The following is a 21,116-nucleotide window of genomic DNA, read 5'->3' as shown; positions in this document are numbered from 1 at the left end:
CGTATTTTTTATTTTCTAAAAGTAAGCCTTCTTTGTTATACTGTGCCAAATTTGGGATTTCGTGCTAAAAAATTCAGGTATTTTTTTCGTAACCTGCTCCAAATTTAAATTTTTGTGCTCCAATAGCAACTGTTTGCTGCTCCAAAAATTGCTCCAAATCCTGTTTTGGCTGTTGCACCCCTGCACCAAGCACACAAATTCGAAGCCGGACACAAAAAGATGCACACAACGTCACGGTTGGTAGGTTTGTGGGATTTAGCGACACGGTAGTGGTGGGCAGGGGTTCTTCAACCTGCACGCACGATATGCGGGCCTCCAGCTTATCATCTCCATTGAAACACGACCCCTGCGGCCGCAGCCGAACCCGTGTGCTTCAGGTCAGCAGCCGAGCACCGTGTCCACTGAGCGACCGCAACGACAGAGAAAATCGGATGCGCACGATGTCCTAAAAACACACTTGACACACCACCAACACGTCCATGTGCAGAATGACAACTAAGAAAACAAACACAAAAAATAAAAGAAAAACTATCCGCTTAGTAATGATGACGATAAGGCTTACTGAAAAAGAAAAAGTAGCGTCTCCTAAAGCGTTTTGTCAGGGAAGGAAGAGCGGGCATGGCCTCTGAAACTCGACACACTCAGAGTTTTGGAGGCTACACAACAGGCCATTGGAAGCCAAACTCGACCAAGCCAGCGGAAAATCCAATGTGGCGGCTTTCAATATCGAGCGGCATGGCTATAGTAAACTAGAATACTTTCTAGTTCGCCATAGGCATGGCTTGAAACAAGCGATTTAGTTAAAAAAATTGAACTTTCAGGCATAAAATCGTCCAAAAAGTCGGTCGCAGAAGTGCAGTAGTTCTATGGGAACCTCGACGGTGCATTTATGGAGTCTGAAATATCCATCAAGTCCGAATTTTTGGAGTCCGAAAAATCAGTTGGCGACTGTACTTCACGGTTGTAGGTGTAGCAGTTAGTTATTGCGGTATTCTGTCTTGCCCCCAGCAGAGACTGAACAAACATCTCCACTTTGAACACATTCATTACACATGGCGTAGCTAATCGGCCTCGGTGGGCTCAAACTTTCAGATCTACGGTGGTCAATATTAAAAACCTCCTGCTTCAGACAGCCATTGTTTCTGCAATAGCCAAATTTTATGTGCATAACTGGTGTCTCATGCTACCATACATTCAGTTCAGCATCGCAATAAATCGTCATCCCTTTGACGCAGTTCCATGAGGTGAATACATTCACTGCCATTTGCCATTGCATAGCCAACACTTGCCAATGTAAGAAGTCAGAAGGAAGATTACCTTATTTGATCTTCCTCATACAGTGGAACTTGTGCCCTGTTAGTCGATTCGGAGAGTGTTGGTTTCTGTTCTAGTTAGCTTGCTTTGTGGCAAATCCTTCTCTCTCGCTTTGCTTTCGGGGCGCACATTCAACTGGGAAGTCTAGGTAACATCATGTGACTTGGCAGCACGTGATGGTTTCTACTTCAGTACAGCGCTGAGCTTGCTGTTTTTTAAAATTCAACTTTGCGATATTGAAGTAGAATTTGCCCAGTAGAATTTGATGTTGTTGCTGTAATGAGTACTAGTCTCCCTGTGGAAACATTAGTTATAGCCTTAAACGTGCCTTGTTTGACAACTGTTGATGAACATTTCGAAGCTGTGCATAGATTTCTGCAGAAGGCCTTTTATAGTTTTCGATGGCAACGGTGCAGGGGAGCTGCAGTGCCTGGGGACACGCAGGACATGTTGTCTAACCGCATTGTCTGTTGCCTGACAGGGCTGTTCAAGAGGACGACCCCCTGACGCGGATGAAGCTGGTGGTGCAGTGGTACCTCTCCGGTTTCTACAAGAAGCCCAAGGGCCTCAAGAAGCCCTACAACCCCATTCTTGGCGAGGTGTTCCGCTGCTGTTGGAAGCACCCCGAGACGGGCAGCCGGACCTTCTACATTGCAGAGCAGGTTGGGTTTTTGCTGATTGATCGCTTTGTTGGGCGTAAGATCTCAAAGCAACGTGTAAGCAAATTCACCCTCACGCTTTGAATTTGACGAGTTTCATCTGACAAACTTGTGGGAGAGGACACATGTCGAACACCTCTGCACTGTCACGTTTCGTTAATGCGGCCCTGAAGGGATTAAAATGGCTGATTGGGCGAGTTGGTGATTCATGATACTTAAAATGCGAGTGCGTAACATAAACTTCTCCCTTGTCCTTGGCTTCTGAAGTCCCTGTTTAAGTTGCACATTCGTATATTAAGTATCCTGAAGGGATTGGTGTAATTGGTCGAATTATCTGGCAAGTTGAATTAGCAAGAGACAGAAAAAGAACACACAGCACTAACTCATTTGGCAGTCTTTGTCCAGATTGTGACACTGTTAAATACAGTGAAACCTCGTTAATGCCAGGAACGCGGCATAACTACGCACTAAACGGTGGTACGCAATAACGCAATAAACACCAAGTACAAATTTGCATCTCCTAGCGTACGCCTTCGCCAGCAAATATTGCTTAAAGCACCTACCGCAAAGCCTTTTCTTTCTTTTTGGCCAAAGTGGAGAAAAGATCCTGGCACTCTTGCATGACTGCCCGATAGTGCGCCGTGGCGACGCCAAAGAGCATTTTGAAACTATTACAGGGTCCGGGATACACAGTCGACGCAGTGACCGACATAGCGACAGAACGGACAGTGTCTGCTTTCCACGATATGTTTGTGTGCGTCCAACCACGATCTGCACGATCTGCTACTAAATGTAAACTGACACAGTTCCAGTGAAATGCGATACTGTCGCGTGGAGCCGATCGTCTCCCGGCTAGTTGCATGCAGTGCATCGTCTACTCGGCTCACGCCGTCACTGCCAGGCTGCTTGCTGTGCCGCACGCGCGCATTTGTCGTGAGAATGTTGTCCGTACCCACTTCGCTCCAGATCATGGATAGATGCGGCGAGTAGCTTGTTCGGTTAATGCAGTGACGACAAGCTTCATGCAAGCGCATGATGCGCACTCCGCTACGCTCTGGTGGTCCTGGCAGCGGACGGAGGCGCGTTGGGTGGTCGCCTAATAAGAGCATGCAGTATGGTTACAACAGCGCTACGCTTGCTGTACCATATGCGTGTGTTTCGTGTGATAGTGTCAATGCAGCGAGGTTTCTCGGCGCCCGCGACCCGAAACGCCGACTACGCAACGGCAATCTGCTTTCGTTTCTACAAAGCGGTGCGTGCCTGATGACGGCTTAACAGCGTTTGCTGCCGGGCTAGTTGGTACATGGCTGAAGTTCTTCGTCCCTGTCCGAGCATTTGCGCCATCAATTCAACTTCAGCCTTGAAGACGGCCCCACACAACGAGGCGGCAGCGATCGGCAGCCCAGCGCGTTCAGGTTGTCGCTTAATAAAAGCGTGCAGTAGGCTTAAAAAGTAGCGCTGCGCTGCACCTGTGCCCGAGCAGATAGCTGAAGATACTTTTTGTGATAAGGTTGTCGGCGATAAGTCATGCCGGCGCGTTCGTCGGTGGCCGCCACCTCGCCTTTGTTCTTTCCCGATGCTTACCTGTAGAGGCATCGCCGCAATCATGCGGAAGTCAGAATCAGTGATCGACCGATCTCCGCACTTCTCAAAAAGACGGAAAACCTTTGGCGGCACATTGTGGCATTGGAAAGTTGAGCGGCGCCGTAAAACTTTATGGCACAAAATGTTATCGCGGTACGCAGGGTACGCACTAACCGGTAGGCATAGGGCGAACCACTATGGCTTAAGTGGTCAGCGAATGCATTGGGCTCTATGGAACTTGGTCGGGGATTCGTCGCAACTTCGTTTCGACCGTTAGTAAGTTTAAAGCGGGTACGTATTAACGAGGTTTGACTGTATAGAGCATGCACTGGCATTTTAACGTCTAAAGTAGAGCTGGGCGAATAACAAAATTTTGGGTGTGAAGCGAATACGAATAGTGAAGTGTGAGTGCGAATCGAATAGAATATTTTTAGAATATTTTTCTAATATTTCTAGAATATTTTTCGAATACTTCGAAGTGAAATTGCAGAAAAAAAAATGTTAGAGAGGATTGCTAAGCATATTATGAGATAGCAACATGAAAGTTTCTTTTCACTAGGTTGATGAAGCACTGGTGGGGTGGTGTTTCATAGTTGTCTTATCAAGAATGAGGCAATGTAGAGGCCGAATTCTATTTATGTACATGATTTGTTGCCACCAAAGTGTTGCCGACAACACTTTGCACGTGGTAGGCAACGATGCCATTTCCTCAGCCTCTCCTCCTCTTTCAACTTCTGTGGAAGCCCAACTGATGTGGCGGACAAGGGTGTGCTCCCTTCAAGTCCGGAGTTCCAAATCTGCCTCGTAGACGCCGATATAAAAGAACATTTGAAATTTTGGATGCTAAAAAGCTTTGGCGTCCGATTTTTCGGACTTCCTGCCCAAATTTCAGGCCCAAAACTGCATTAATTGAGCCCCCAACTGTGCCACATCTTTCATCTCCATGTTGGAACCAGCGTTTTCTTGAGTTAATACATTTGTGACGAGCTTGAAAGGCATCTTTGCCACAATACGGGGATGCGATGAGGTGAAGCATATTGAAAATTTAGGGACCACTTCCAATCGGACGTGTCTTGGCAAGGTTCGACCGTAACTGAGCTTGAAAGGCAGCTTTGCCGCAATACGAGAGTGTAATGAGGTGAAGCATATTGAAAATCTGATGGGGTCTCCTTCAATCGGACGTTGACTGTATTTGTTTTTGGGAAGTTCAAATTGTTCGAATAGTAAAATTCCAGTGCAAATCGAATCGAATAGCAAACACTATTCGAAATTTCGAATATTCGCACACCCCTAGTCTAAAGTGAAAATTAGCATGAAAATGACTTTGGAGCACCTAAGTAGAAAATTAGCAAAAAAAAACAGCATGCGTTATAAGAAGAAGCTGAAACCAGTGAACGTTCTCTCTACAGCATGAAACTTTAATTGATGTCTATCATTGTCACACTTAGCACTTTGACACCGTGAAGAATAAAATACATTGTCTTCCTTATAGCCAATAGCGCGTTTAACGTTCTGCATTTATGAAGCGACTCCTCAACAATGGCCAACTGGAAAGGGACCCACGCCCGACTAACCACTTCGCTAGTCGTTCCTGCAACATGGGGCGTGATTTCTTGATGGTACCATAACAAGTGAAACAACTTATTTTGAAGTGCACTATTAATCGGAACAACTAGCCTGAATCAGGACGAACCAGCCGAGCAGTCAGTTCTGTTATCCGAAAGAGGCATGCTGTCATTGCTATGTAGCGCAAACTTGACCACCATGGTTGTCATCATGTGATGGCAATGACACTGACTAGGCTAGCTTGACTAGGTTGTTGTAAATGTGGTTTTGGTATTGATTTTGTGTCAGTTTGCACCGCCTGGGCAATTTTCGGACAAATCTTTTTGAAAGAAAGAGGCGACGAGGGGTGGGGGGCTTCTTTAGAATCTACTAGTACATGCTGTAATAATTCACTGTGAGCTACAGTTTGCACATTTAAAACTTGAAAGCTTTTTGATTTATTTTGACAAAACTTGCTGTGTTTATGTATGTTTTTGTGCTGATTTAAAATTATGCAGGTATTTTTCAAGTACAGTATGCAGTTTTTGAAATATCAGAGATTTCTCGTACCTTGTTGGGAGCAAGGTTTTTCCTAAACTGAGAGAGTTACAAGTCACCACATCACATTGTAATTTGGAATGTGAACTGTATACAATAAAACAAGAATGGATGTTCTTAACCTAGTTGTTCAAAAGTTATTATAAGTTGAACATTTGCAAGTGAGTTTATATCAAGATGGGGATTTGCTCCCGAATGTTTGGAGTTAAGGTTTAATTAACTGAAAAGCTGAGTTATCTGGAGTCAAATGAAAGAAGGTCCACAGCGTTTGTATTTCATTTCACCTCTAATATTTACCTTTGTATATGTTCTTAATTCATTGTGTATGATGCGGAATGGCACTGAATTCAAAATGACAGTCTTATAAAACTTGTACAGTAAGCTAACAGTGTCTCTTGTCTTACAAATCCAGGTCTCTCATCACCCACCGATTTCTTCTTTCTACGTGAGCAACCGGCCAGATGGTTTCTGCATCAGTGGAACAATTTTGGCAAAGTCAAAGTTCTATGGTGAGCCTTCTCTTTCCTGCCTTTGTCGGCCTTTCTATGTGGTAGGTACAATATTGCATTTCAGAGGCATATCTCTCCTTATTTCTAAGCATGAAAACAGATGGTGTTCTTGTGAAGGCTTTGGTAATTTTTTATAGAGTATATCATGATGGTTACCATAACAAGCTATACGTCTTTAGAAAGGTAATGAAATGTACCTAAAAGCGATTTAAAGTTCAAGAGCTTGTTTTAGGGAATGATGTGTTATTTGCATTACCTTTTTATATTACCTTTGTATGTAATTTGTAAAAAAAAATAAACAGTTTACTGGAAACAGTTTCAACTTTCGGAATAATTATCCTGGGATTGGTAATTTATAGCTTGAGGTGCATTCGTGCAGGCAACTCGCTGTCGGCAATTCTGGAAGGCACGGCGCAGCTGTCCTTTTTGACGAGGGGCGAGACGTACACGATCACCATGCCGTACGCTCACTGCAAGGGCATCCTCATGGGCACCCTTACCATGGAGCTCGGGGGCAAGGTGAACATCGTATCGGAGAAGACGGGCTACCGCACCGAACTCGAGTTCAAACTCAAGGTGAGTTCAGCAGTTCAAGGAGGAGATAAACTTGTTCATTTTTCGCTGTTATCAGAATGTTTTAGGCTAGCACTAGGCTCTCTGTTACTTGGTCCCGAGAGCCTGAGTATGCGTCTGCAAATGTACCCTCACCAGCGTGGATTGTAAATGAGTTTATTCTTGTGTTATGGCCAAAGGTTCTAAAACTAGGTTTCACGAAACCCAGGGGTTCTGCAAAGGCCATTTTTTTTTCAAATGAATGCGACCCAATCCTTTTTTTAGTCCCAGCGAACACACAGCTTATTGCTTTAGATTGTAGCGCCGCGCCAGTGGCAGCCAGCCGGCTGAAGGAAAAGAAGACGAGCGCCGGTGGCTCGTGGCGCAAGGCAGTTAGGACGTTCGGGTGCTTTTGGCTAGCTGGACGACGTGGCCACTGCTTGGCTTCGGCCTCTCGCTTCCTTCCTCGGACGCACACCTTCGTCTTCTCATTAAACAAGTGACGACTGCACGTCTATGTCGGACGCCATCACGTCGCAACATTTGGTGACCCGGACGCGAGGATAAGCGACCGGCGCTGCACCGCTGCCACTGAGCTCCGCAGCCATGTTCCAGCCAGCTCAAGCCTGGCAGCCGCAATTCGATCCACCGCTGCCACCATTCCGCACCTCCTGCCTACAATCATGGTTCGAGGAGCTCGAGGCGGCCTTGGAGCTCAACAACATTTGGCACCAAGAATTCATGTTCCAGGTACTAGAATACAGTCGAACTCCGCTACAACGAAATTTCCGGTACAACGAAAAATTCTCGGTTCCCCGTCAACAGTCCACAGGAGTCAATGCATAGATATGCTTGCCACAACGAACACTTTTTCTGCTGCCGTTTCGCTTCAACGAAATTTGACGATGCCATTCCGGGCTCATAAATTTAATTTACCGTGCAATAAACACAATCTTGGACATTTTGGTGCATTTTAGAACATAAAAATACGAATGCAAAGTCTAAATCGCGTGTTGGCACCACCAGAAACCGCCGCTGTTAACTGAACATGGGGGCCGCCATTCCTTGATAGCGACGGCGATCAGACTGCCCTGCTTTCACAACTAGCTTGAGTTGCTTCTTAGTCGCAGACAATCTGAAGCCAAAGCTCAGTTTTCTACGTTGGGGTGCAATCGCGGAACGATTCCTTTTCCGTTGCCTTTCCAATGCTTTTTGTGCTTTTCGCGCTTCGCTAGTGGTCAGAGCGACGGTACACTCCGCGTTATCAACGCGAGCAGCCCTGGGGTACTACAATCGCGGAACGATGCCTTTTCCAATGCCAATGCTTTTTGTACTTTTCGCGCTTGGCCAGTGCAACTGGTGGTCGGAGCAACAATTCTTCCGCGTTATCAACGGGATCAGCCAGCCGCGAGTGGTGAATAAGAATAGCATAGAATAAGGCGTAAGTCATCGCTCCGCGGTAGCACGCCTGCATCTCGCCGTTGTCGGCGAATAGCTAGTGTTAGCGTATTAGTGCAACTGTGCAGTTTGTGTCGCGCGCCCATGCCTCTGTTTGGCTCGTTTGTGGAAGCTGTTGTTTCTGTGTGCTTTTCAACGTGGTGTCGCTATGCATGTATGAGAATCGCGTCGTGACGCTGCTGGGTACGCAAAGGAAGCAGCAGACACTTTTTGAATTTTGGAAATAAAGGTTTCTCTGTTCTACTAGCTCAGATCAGCCATATTTTTTTCGATTTCACTACAACGAAATGTTCGCTTCAACGAACATTTTTCCGAGCACCGTCAATTTTGTTGTAGTGGGGTTTGACTGTACCATCTTCCGCGTGACCTCAAACGCCACCTCACGTACTTCTCGTTGAGCCCTCACCCTTACTATGATCTGCGACATGCCGTGCTCCAGTTTTACTGCATCAGACATCGGCCTTTTCCCAAGAGCGACCCTGTGCCACCTGACACGCCTTCATCTACCTGGACGCCTTCCGCACTGTGGCCAGTCCAGACCGTTCCCCTGCCAACTACCAGCTACACAGGTGACGGAGACCACCCTACCGCGCCAATCGACCCATCGACTGAGAGACCCACAATCCTGGAGTCTACGGCTCCTGCCTCTGATGTGCCGGTTCTGCCACCAGAGCCACTGCCACCTCTCTCCATCACGGATTCGACGCCGGCTACTGCACTGTGCATCGTTGCATTTGCTGCAGAATCCTGTGCTGCTTCAGTGGCTGCCCGGGGCGATTCGACGATCACTGACGAGCCAGCTGATCTGGCTGCAGAGCACACGCCTGTCCTAATACCTGTGTAAGCCCGCGACACCGCTTACACCACGATCGCAGAGCCCGCTTTCGCGTCGCACGCCAGCCGATTTGCCAACACATCGGGGCCTGCCGCTCAAGCGCTTGTAGACTGTCAACCCAATCACGACCTCTCCTCCAACGCCTTAAATGGCAGCCAGAGTTTTCCAGGTGTGCCTGCGAGGATTTGCTCTGATCTCTCTGAGGAGCCACACCCCATGCCCTTTTGCCTACCCACAAATCGGGTACCGTCCGGTGTCGTTAACAGCCATTTCTCATTACCTCCGTCGTCTTGTCATAATTTCAGGAGAGGCTGCACCAGATTTATGCACAGTGCCCGACTCGTGGTCCATCCAGAACATACACAGGGCTCGCACAGACCCTTGAAATCCTTGAATGTCCTTGAATTTGATAACATTAATTCAAGGGCCCTTGAGACTCCTTAGATATAAGTGAGCTCCTTGTAATCCTTGAAAATTTAGTAGACTTTGCTTCGATATAGCAAATGAACGACGTATTTCCGTAAGTTGCACTGATTTCAAAAACGCGTTTACTGAGGAATGTTCGCGAAAACATGTAGTCTTGACAGGAGAGCAATAGCAGCAAGTTTCGGTTTCGAAACCGGCAGCGCCTGCGTCGTCTGGCAACAAATGCGAGCCAGAAATCCAATCCTATCCAACGCAAGTTATAGTAACGGTCGGTCGGTCAGTACTCGGTATACTCGGTCCGTGCGTCGGCCTCACGCGTCATTTCTCGGTGAAAGTTCGCGTTTGTGCTGTGTGCAATGCCTGCAACTTTACTTTGACAGGATGCCAGGCGGAAAGGGCAAGTTTCAGTCTGCGTGGCTGGAGCACAGCGAATATTGTCACTGGGTGAGGCCGGAGACAAGCGACCCTTATCGAGCGAAGTGCGCAGTATGTCAGAAGCCGGTCGACATTGCAACAATGGGGGAGTCGGCGTTGAAGAGCCATCGGAAAAGTGCCAAGCACCAATCCAAAGTTGCGGCAGGCGAGGGCTGCTCTTCCGTCACGAGTTTTTTGCAAGCGGCAAACGTCACAGAAACGACTTCTCGGCGGGAAAACACGGAAACATCCTCTCGAGCTGCGACCCTTGACGAAGACTGCAGAAGGCATGACTCCGTGATTGAAGCCGAAATTTTGTGGATGATGAAAGTTGTGTCTTCAAACTACTCATACAGCTCCAGCGGATCAGTTTCCGAGTTGTTCCGAAAGATGTTTCCGGATAGCGATATCGCAAGAAGCTTCACTTGTTTGGAAAAAAATGCGCGTACGTCGCGTGCCATGGTCTGCGCCAATTTTTCGCTTCTCAAGTCTTGGACATGATGGAGAAATCTGAACATTTTGTTGTCCTTTTTGATGAAACGTTAAACGAATACCTGCAAAAGAAACAGCTTGATGTTGACGTGAGACTGTGGAACAATTTTGAGGTGACAACAAGGTATGTGACATTGGCATTCATGGGCCACACCACAGCGGACGACCTCATGAAGAATTTGACGGAAGAGCTGGCGTCCTTTCCGATGAGCAAAATTGTTCAGCTTTCCATGGATGGCCCCAATGTCAACTGGAGCCTTTTCCACAAGTTCCAGCAGCACATGAAAAATGACATTCAAGTTCAGCGTTTGGATATTGGATCGTGTGGCCTTCACACAGTGCATAATGCCTACAAAGCTGGAATGCTTGCAACGGGCTGGCCAGTTGACACATATATGTCCAGCTTATTCTCACTCTTTCATGATTCACCGGCCAGGCGAGAAGATTTTATTCGAGAGACAGGGAGCAGTGTGTTTCCACTTCCTTTTGTATCTCACCGTTGAATTGAGAACGTGCCCGTACTGAAAGAGCCCTGGCCACATGGCAGCTCTTGAAGCAATACACTGAAGCAGTGAGTGGCCGCAGGCTGCCCGTGCCAAAATGCAGAGCATATGAAAACGTCAGTGCTTTTCTAAATGACCAGCTTGCACTTGCAAAACTGAACTTTTCCCTAAACGTTGCCATGGTTGTGCAGCCTTTCCTGACTGTTCTTCAGAGTGATTCTCCCAAGACGTTTTTGCTGGCAAAAGAACTTGAAAGTGTTCTGAGGAGCCTTCTATCAAGGTTCGTAAAGTGCTCTGTAATGACAGAAGCCACCAGCATCATGAAGCTGCTGCGAATTAATGTTGAAGATGCTGCCGTTTATACAGAACTTGAAAAGGTGGATGTTGGACGTGCAGCTGAGAAAATTTTGAAATGCTGCAAAGCGAGCGCCAAGTGTATTCTTGAGTTTAGGTACGAGTGCCGGAAGTTCCTCGTGAACATGATCCTGAAAGTCATGGAGAGAAGTCCCCTGAGGTACCCTGTCGTTCGTGGGTTGTCATGCTTCGACCCCACAGAGATGTCCAAGACAGACACGTTCCTTGGGAAGCTAAAAATTGTGCTTAACTGCCCAATCGACAACAAGCTTCTCTCTGAGCACAAACGCGACATTGTGTGCACACAGTACATTCAGTTTTGTCTAGAAAAACGCCATGAACTACAAACTATGAAAAAGATCATGAACGTCTTGACAGTTTTTTCGTGTGGCTGCTGAAGCACAATGCTTCATTCTCGCAGTTATGGGCTGTGGTGAAACTACTTCTCCTCCTGAGCCATGGGCAGGTCTCAGTGGAAAGAGGCTTCAGCATCAACGAGCAGGTTGCGGTAGAGAATTTGGCAGAGCTGTCGTATATTTCTCAACGAGTTATCTGCGAGGCTGTGAAAAGCCATGGTGGCCTGCTGAACGTTCCGATTTCAAAAGAGTTGAAGGCATCAGTGCGCCAAGCCCGGTATAGGTACGCTGCATACCTAGACGAACAAAAGAAACAAGCACTGTCACGACAGGCAGCTTCAAAGAGAAAAGAGCTCGAGCAAGAGCTTGATAAGATGCACGGAAGGAAGTTGAAGCTTCAAAAAACTCTCAAGTGCCTGCTGGAATCTGCGGACCGTTTTTCGGAAGAAGCTGGAGCGAAAAACGACCTTACCTACTTAGTCAAGGCAAACAGCTTTCGTCGAACTGCTAAAGAAAAGGAGCTGGAGATAGCGTCTGTGGAAAAAGAAATCCATGCGAAAACTGCGCTGCTTCCATAAGTCTTGTAAGCAAACAAAATTTTGCTAACACTCCTTGAATTTTGCCATTTTTCATCCTTGAAATCATTGAAAACTCCTTGAATTTTCAGTCAAATATTCTGTACGAACCCTGTGCATCGTGCTGTCGACAGACGCATTGTTGTCGGCGCTCAAGAAGCCGCACCGCGCGATGGTTGGCTTTGCGTCGACCAGGTCGTTCGCACCACTTCCACCACCAGCACCTTCAACGCACCTCTCTGCTTTATTCGCTGCTGCTAGCGACGCGCAATCATCGCGGTCCTCGCCCACTGCGTGGTTCCCAGTGCCGCCCACTGTAACAACTGGACTCCTTACGGTTTCTGCCCTGACAACTCCGATTTCCCAGTGGACATTCTAAGAACTGCGGTGCATGTACATATTGTTTATTTGTTCCTCCTACCTTTTTTGTACATACATTTTGTACGTACATTTTGTACATACACTGGCACAGCCCATGTAGCGCCGTGCCAGTGGCAGCCAGCCGGCCGGAGAAAAAGACGACGAGCGCCGGTGGCTCGTAGTGCGAGGCAGTTGGGACGTTCGGGTGGTTTTGGCTTGCTGGACGCCACGGCCGCTGCTCGGCTTCGGCCTCTCGCTTCGATCCTCGGCCGTACGCCTTCGTCTTCTCATTAAACAAGTGACGACACGTCTACATCGGACGCCGGCACGTCGCAACAAGATTAAGTTAGCATTGCATTTAGTACTTAACGAAGTCATCGCATGCCGCATCCGCATATTGGGAGTCCATGTGAGCAGCGAGAAACCCACGCGGCAGTGGCATACATACTTGTTATCATAATGTGCACCTTGAAGTTTGTTGAGTGATTGTTTGTTGGTTGATTAAGAAGTTTGCAGGGATAACATGGCCGGGTGAATTGGCGAAAGATGGGAGAGGCCTTTGTCCAGCAATGGGCGTAGTAGTCAGGCTCATGATGATGGTGATGAAGTTTGTGCAGTGTCTGCATTGTGTTCTTTCTTTTTCCTTCTTTCCCATTCACACTCCCATGTGCAGCCATTCCTAGGCGGGTCTGAGTTGTGCAACTTGGTGACGGGCAAGCTGAAGCTCGGCAAGGAGACCCTCTTCCTCATCCAGGGTCATTGGGATGGACAGATTTTCCTGCGAGACAAGAGGACACAGGTCATATACAGTATCATCTTCTGTATCTCCTTGGTCAAGCCAGCTACATTCCACGTGTCTTGTCCTTGTGCTAAATTTTCCAAGTTTCTGATAAGCCTCTTAAGTTTTTATTCATAATTCCTTAGGTTAACTGGTAATTTTCTTGCGAAGCTAATGATGTTTTCTTGTCTGCCCATTTTCAATCTTTACCGACTTCTTTTCTATGTACTGCTAGTCGTATTGCGTAGGCACAACGTTCATAAGTACTCTCTGCTTGATACTTAATGCTTCTGAAGTTCTTGGTTTCCTTGTATTCACACTTATTAGCGATGTAGCTAATCTGCCTTTTTTTCTTTATTTGAGCCTCTTCACCTAGTTGCTCATATGACTTGCTACCTGTGTATGCAGTCAACCCTTTCTAGTCCCATTCTTTTTATGCTGTTTTTCAAGCATGGAATAGCAACAGCATTTGAATACTATCTTCCTTTGCTCTTGTGCTCTTGCATTGGCCTGTTTGCAGGAAGAGCAGGTGCTGTGGCACCCAACCCAGGAAGTGAGGTCGAAACGGCTCAAACGGTCCACGGTGCCCTTGGAGTTGCAGCAAGAATACGAATCTGAAAGGTGTGGCTAATGCTTGTGGTAACGTACGAAGTGTGTCTTCAAGTGCAAATTTTTTCCGGCTGAGTTTTTTTCCTGCTTAAAGGGACGCTAAGGGCAAATAATTTATGTCAGAGTGAAAGCTCAATGTATGGCAACGTCTAAAGCAGCAGTATTATCGACAGCAGTGCCTTACTTACCGAGAAATTAAGCTAAATGCATCACACAATGAGTGCTATGAGTGGGACATTTTGGAAGTGATCCCGATGACGAGGGAGAGTCTGAATACAATTAATCACTAGTAATCAAACTAGCTGTAATAAAAAAAAGAACCTTCTGTGCATCAAGAGACGTAATAAAATGATGCTTGTTCGTTTCCGTTTGATTCATGGAAAAAAGAACCTCTTTGGCGTTATGGGGAACGGCGCGCGTGGTTCAGAAGTTCCGTTTTCGACGAACTGCGCTTCGCCCGGCGCCCTGCTTCGCGGTCGCGTCTCATTGGTAGTTTTGGTATCGCGTACTGCCGTGAAAGGCGCTGACAGAAAGTTCGACAAAATACCGCATGCATGTAATGTTGCCGGATGCCCGAATGGTGCACGCTGCCAGTGCACGCCGCCACGCAGTAAGGGCGGGCAACATTGGGCACGGCAACAGTGACGCGCGAAATACCGCTTTCAGGCGGGTGATTTGAAGTGCGCTAACGCAATGCGGACCACTAAAACGTAATTTTATTTCAAAATAAGCACTTCCTTGGCATAAAAGTAGCACTACGAGGTTTCTGTACCGATATTTCGACAATCAACGTCGACTTAATATTTGCCTTTAGTGCCCTTTAGTGAGGAACACAACAGGAAATTATGTTTAGACAAGAACAATATGGATCATGGAACGAATGAGTGCAGCAGATATTCTAGTTGGAATGTAGAGGAAAAGACAGGGTGGGCACTTTATGCGATGCTTAGAATTGGTAACTGATTATATTCATGAAATGAAGGTCAAGGGAGAGAAAGTTTAGTAGAGGATGAGTTATGGCCCGCTCACGCTAGCGGCAAGCCTGCCGCAACAGCGCGGTGCCGCAGAACGTCCGCCATCGCCGCACGCGCGAGAGCTGTTCAACTAGCACGGCAAGCTTCGCCGGCGAGCCTCCGAAAAACATGGCCGCACTGCCAAAGCGGTTGTCGTCCACCTCGAATCTATCAAGTGGCTGCCGTGCGCTCTGTAGCGTGTAAGCTCCGAACTGATGCTTCCGTTTGCTTTAGATTCATCTCCTTAAGCTTCGACATCAAAGTATTCGTGCCGATTTGGCGCCGTTTTTGAGAGCCATACTGAAATAATCGATGCTGTAGGCTTAGCGAGTCGAGATGGACGCTTCCGAATGCTCGGAGGACATAGATTACGCGTTTGTTAGTTGTTTCTGATCCTCCATAGCTGGCACCACTTGGACCTGGCACCAGCTTGGGGACACTTTATTTGGTTTTACGCGACGCTCTCTTTATTAATGCCGGGCAGACTAAAACGCTCTATGGACTGCTGGAACCATGCCTGGCAACGACACGAACGACATCCGCAGTTTTAGCGTGAAAAACGCGGAGCAGAAAGCAAGCAGCTCGAAGCGTCCTGCGGCAGACGCACACGACACGAAAAGCCGAAAGCAGACGACGCGGCGGTACGCAGTCATGGCAACTTCTCCTCCGTCGTTGATTGGCCACGGCGCTCTCCGGCAGCCGGAGAACGGCGCGAAAATGGGTCTCGGACCTATTCTTCGAACGGCAAAGAACGGCTGACATGCGCGAACGGAATCGCTTGCGCGTGGCAGCCTGAGAACGTCAAACGGCAAACGGCGAGCTGCCGTGCTGCTAGCGTGAGCGGGCCCTTATGTTTCATTTGTCTGTGGCTTGTATCTTCTGCAGTGTCGTCGCGATGGCTCAGTGGTTACAGAGCCCGTGCCACGGAACCAAAAGACGTGGGTTAGAGGCTGGCTGCGGCAGTCGTGTTTTGATGGGGGCAGAACGGTAGAGGCCTGTGTACTGTCGTTCTACGTTAATGGTCCCTGCTGCACTTTTCCATGTAACTATCGAATGACTTTGTTAAAAGAGTTTGTTAAAAGAGTTTATTGCCTCACGAATTGACTGCCGCAAAAAATTTTTAGAATCCGTAAAGTACGTATGATGGAGTTACAGGAACTTGTCGCACACTTTGAGCACTTTCTCTCTCCTTTTGTACCAGCGAGTGTGCTGAAGGCTATGCAGGGGGGATGACAATGGTGCAAGAAGCTACGTCGATTCGTCAGCATGCGTCATGACCTTGAGCGCTTTTTGTTTTCTTCGAAAGCGTGGATTACCTTTAGTAGGATCACGAGTGTGCTGCGCGGGCGCATTGCAGCATCCCGCAGTGGCCGTGGTAGCTATGCGGCTCACAATGTTCAAATCAAGCAATGGCTGTGGTTTTTTTTGTTTTTATGACGCGGTCATTTTGCATCCTGGCATGATTTGCAGAGAGAAGAGGGAGTGATGTCTAGCTGACTTTGAAAATTAATTATAAATTCCAGGCCGCGTGCTGCACTGTAATGTTTGGCTCACATGTTCTGAGGAGCCTTGACTACCGATCAGAAGTGTTTTCTGACCCTGCTGAAAAAGTGTTGCAGGGCCCCTTTAAAGAACCACGGGTGTTCAAAATTATCCAGAGCCGTGCACTATCGCGTCTCTCATTGCCAGAGTTGCTTTGGGACATTAACCCCTTGAGGGTTTTCGCCGTACATGTACGGCAAAAGCTTCCTGGTACCAAAGGGTTTTCGCCGTACATGTACGGCATAACGTTTGCTTTTTTAAACGCGCGCCTTTTTCGATCATTTCTCTTGATTGGCCTGTGCTGCCACACTTCGGGAATACATGGAATTTTTTTCATGCGCCGATGTCTATTCGTTGTATTTTTTTTCTGCTTCCCAAAACGGCGCGCCGGCTGTCACTTGCCCACCCGAGCGCGTTCATGGTGCAGCTGGTTTAAAGTGCGCGCCTTTTTCGTTCATTTCTCTTGCTTTGCATGTGCTGCCACGCTTCGGGAATACGAGGAATTTTTTTCATGCGCCGATCTCTCTCCGTTGTTGCTTTTTTATGCTTCGCAATACGGCGCGCCGCGCGCCGGCTATCGCTTGTGCAACCGAGTGCGCCCGCGGCGCGGTTGGTTTCAAACGCGTGCCTTCTTCGATCATTTCTCTTGCTTGGAATGTGCTGCCATGCTTCGGGAATACGTGGAATTTTTTCAATGCGCATTTGTCTCTCCGTTTTTTTTTTTCTGTTCAAAGAGGCACGGCGGCTTTCACTTGCGCATCAGAGCGCGCGCACGCGGTCCGGCTGGTTTCGGTTTCGTCCTTTGGGTGGTTCTCACTTCTTGCACCCGCGAAGCTGATGGCTGTTTGGTTTCTAATCTATCAAAGGGTGACCGCTTGTTACTCTCTCGTTTATTGCTCCCCTGGGCGCGATTACATATGTTTCCATGCGGCGCTAAATTACACAAACGCCGCCGCCGTGACTGCGTTTCCTGTTTTGGGGTCTCGGAAAAACTAACTACGTCTTGTTGGCGATAAGACGAAGGATTACTGTAGCTTTTTCACTCGTTTTGCTTTCCGGACGGGCACGCAATCATGGAGTTTTCTTCCGTGCACTCACTGACGCAGTTCGCTTACGCTCTGGAAGCGCGCGCCGGTTGCTCTGCTGCCGGTGAGTCGAGCAGCGATTCTTCCGATGCGGACTGTTCCCCAAGTGCCGAATCAGAATCTGATTAATGGGATTTCAGTTTGTCAGACGATGATTTTTTGACGAGTTTAGACTTCGATGACGATCACGGAGCGACCTCTGAAAAGCATGCGCGGCGAGCCATGCTTCAATGACTATCACACGCTGAAAAGTTTTTAGTGTTAGAGCACGAACATTTTTAACTGAAAAGTACTCTGGTGCGCTTATTTTTGTATGTCTGTGAGCTATGTTTAATACAATGCATAATTTTTATTTATAAAAGACTGGTACGTTTTTTTTTATAGGACTTTGCTTGATTTTACTACAAATAAACCATGTGTATGTAACAACAGAAATGATTTTTTTGTCACTTTACGGTCACGAACAAAAAATTTTGACAATTTTTTTCCTAAATAGAATCGTCTGAAGAATGTATTTCAGCAATAAAAAATTACACATTTTTGGACCGGATTTCGCGAAAAAATTTGACTCTCAAAAGGTTAAAACCCATAATTCAACCCACCATCTTCTGAGCATATGTCATCTCATTGGCGGTGGCAGAGCTGCAGATGTGCAGTGCTGGAGGTTGCGGCTGCGACTCCATTTTTGTGTGCATTATGCAGGCTGTGGCAGCACGTGTCAGCAGCCATAATACGTGGGGACCAGGTGGCTGCCACTGAGGAGAAGACCATCCTGGAGGAGGCGCAGCGAAGGAGCGCGAAGGAGAGGCAGGCACGCATGGAACCCTGGATGCCCCGTTTCTTCATCCAGGACCTCCTCACGGGTGACTACATCTACAAGCACGCCGAGTAAGCCCACATTGGCAGTGCGGGAAACAGAGAGAGAAACAGTTCAATGAAAAGCTGGAGATGTTTGCCTGACTATTCGCCTGACATGCTACTCCAGGTGCTGGACGACGATTGTTATGTATACAGTCGCCGACCGTTTATTCGGACTCGGCGGGAACCACCGAAAAGTCCGAATAATCGGGAGTCCGAAAAAAAGGATTCACCAGAAAAAAGCACTTTTATTGGCCCGGCGCCCGGAAAAAACTTGTCAGTGCGCGTCTGTAGACATGTACGCTTACGCGCGACCAAGTCGGCCTGTATTTCAGCCAATGTTTGACCAACCCTGCTGGTCGGCAATAGCACTGCAACAGCCTACGCTAAATCCGCATTTGATGGCTGTGGTGTGGGAGGTGCATCATCACGGCAGTCACAGTCCACATGCGCTGGTTCGAGTACCTGACGGATGATCTCATCGCCCAACTCGGCGAAAACTCCCAAGCAACTTTCACCTGGTGAATAGTCACCGCTTTTTTCGCCATCGTCAGGGCCTCGTAGTTGCCGCGTTTCTTTAGTTCCGACGGCGCACATGGAACGGGTGGCATCGGAGCAACGCCTCTCACGCCAAGCAACAAGGGAGTGAGACAAGGCTCGGGACGCAGATCAGGCCTAGTCACAGAAACGACGTTGGGCTAGTTGATGTTGCAGCGCTTCTGTTGCCGTACTATCTTTGTCCGAATTCGGATCCGCGTCGTACTCGTACGCGCTGTCATTCGCCTCAAACGCCGCACCGAGCAGATTGCAATCTTGGCTTGGCTTGGCCTGCTGTTTGGCCGTGGTAGCCGGTCAATGGATACTTGACTGGCTAAAGCCAAAAGGCAGCCGTTACATGTAGCCAAACAAACATAGCCTTCGAGATCGGTAATTTCCGCGTGGATTTTTGACACTGGCACGATCTCCGTGCAACATTTTAGTGCTGGCAACGTAGCAAAAATATTGTAAACATTGCTGACAGCTTGTCAAGGCGTTCAACGTCGCACTCGACCAGCCAGCCGGAGTCCGAAAAATCGAACGGCGGGCTGTGGGGCGTCCGAATTTTCGGTCGTGAGTTTACATTACTTCAATGGGACGAGTGGCGGTGCCGCGAAGGTGTCCGAATAAACGAGCATGTCCGAATTTTCAGCATCAGAATAAACGGTCGGCGACTGTACACTGATAAACGCATGACACATATAGCCACACACACGTAGACTAGATGCGGGAAGATCAAGCATTGGGCCCCTTCAATTTTGCAGAAATATCCCAAAAGCCCCGTTAATTCTTGATTATAAAAGGTTTACTTCGATTTAATTCAACAAGTATTAACAAAATAACATAGACGTTTCGCCACCTATGCGGGTGGCATCCTTAGTATACACTGGCAGCAAATGAGTGGAGGTTGCCCAGTCCACTATACTCCATCTCACAAGCTGGTTGCAGCGCTGCGGAATCTGCGAGGCTGCTTAGCCAATATTCATCTGCGCCGCGTCATCTGCTTGGCGTCCCCATAGCGTCCGCGCTCACCCGTTGTGCCAGTAGAGCATTGGTAGAGTGAGCCTACGGCAGCAACCAACGCGCTTAGCGTTGGACAGCAACAGCAGAGCGTTGGTTGCTGCCACGGGTTCACTCCACCAATGCTCTACTGGCCCAACGCGTGAGCGCAGACGCTATGGGGACGCCAAGCAGACGATGCGGCGTGGATGAATACATCAGGAGGGGTGGGTGTTTGTGCTCTTCCTATTAGCTAAGCAGTTCCGTAGCTTCCACGGTGCTGTAACCAGCTTGTGAGATGGAGTATTGTCACATACATCCTTAAAAATGTCCGGTAAGGGGCCACAGTTGTTGTTTTAAGCCAATGTGTCGCAACGAATGAACCACGATTCCAGGAGTTTCCTTTTCCCCAATTTGTTATGCCAGACTGTCTATGACTGCTGCCGCGTACGCCACCACTCATTTGCTAAAGTAGGCATGGGCGAATATTCTACTGCTTCGAATAGTCAAATGAATATTACAGTGTTTGAATTAACTTTGATGCCAATTTAAATTATTCGAAATTTCGAAGTATTCGAAATGGACCAATAGAAGTGTATTTGACCGCATGTAATTCCCCTGTAAAGATGGCTTCATTGCAGCACGCCGCTGCTATGCCGTGCAACCATCAATTCAATGGAAATGTGCACTGCCGCGAAGCCACACTTCAAGGTCAGATGTACTATCGGCGTCAAACGAAACCCGAACAGCAGCAAGCATTCGCAGTGGTATAGTGCATGCCGTCCAGTTATCACCATGGGCAGGCGCGTACATCCGGTTTGGCAGCACTGTGCAGCATATATATGCGCACTTGCCCATGGCGATAACTGGACAGCACGCACATTGCGAATGCTTGCCGCTGTTCGGGTTTAATTTGACGCCGATAGTACATTTGACCTTGCAGTGTGGCTTCGTGGCAGTGTATATTTCCCTCGATTAATTATCTTTTAAGTTTAAAGGCTTGTTGTATGGGCTTATATGCACTAAGTATGGTAAACTTTAAAATGTAACGTACAGTAGACTACCGTTAAGACGAACTCGAAGGGACTGCGGTCATCTGTTCATCTTATCAGGAGTTCCACTTATCAGAAGTGCCCCCAAAAAGAGACATGCTAACATGCCAAGTGCATCCAAATATCTTACTTGAAAACATTGAATGGTG

General features: G+C 47.8%; 1 protein-coding gene across 10 annotated transcripts in view; it reads left to right on the top strand.

Moving 5' to 3' along the window:
• Positions 1-21,116, top strand: part of LOC119383578 (oxysterol-binding protein-related protein 8) — a 117,813-nt gene that overhangs the window by 82,671 nt on the left and 14,026 nt on the right. For all 10 annotated transcript variants that reach the window (XM_037651818.2, XM_049412580.1, XM_037651817.2 and 7 more), the window contains 6 exons: positions 1,796-1,976; positions 6,073-6,169; positions 6,549-6,745; positions 13,168-13,293; positions 13,793-13,893; positions 18,224-18,409. In XM_037651818.2, the coding sequence (XP_037507746.1) occupies positions 1,796-1,976; positions 6,073-6,169; positions 6,549-6,745; positions 13,168-13,293; positions 13,793-13,893; positions 18,224-18,409 (888 nt within the window). The remainder of the gene's footprint in view (positions 1-1,795; positions 1,977-6,072; positions 6,170-6,548; positions 6,746-13,167; positions 13,294-13,792; positions 13,894-18,223; positions 18,410-21,116) is intronic.

This window comes from Rhipicephalus sanguineus, chromosome 2, assembly GCF_013339695.2.
Source record: "Rhipicephalus sanguineus isolate Rsan-2018 chromosome 2, BIME_Rsan_1.4, whole genome shotgun sequence".
Taxonomy (NCBI): Eukaryota; Metazoa; Arthropoda; class Arachnida; order Ixodida; family Ixodidae; genus Rhipicephalus; species Rhipicephalus sanguineus.
This window is presented reverse-complemented; position numbering and strand designations above follow the sequence as displayed.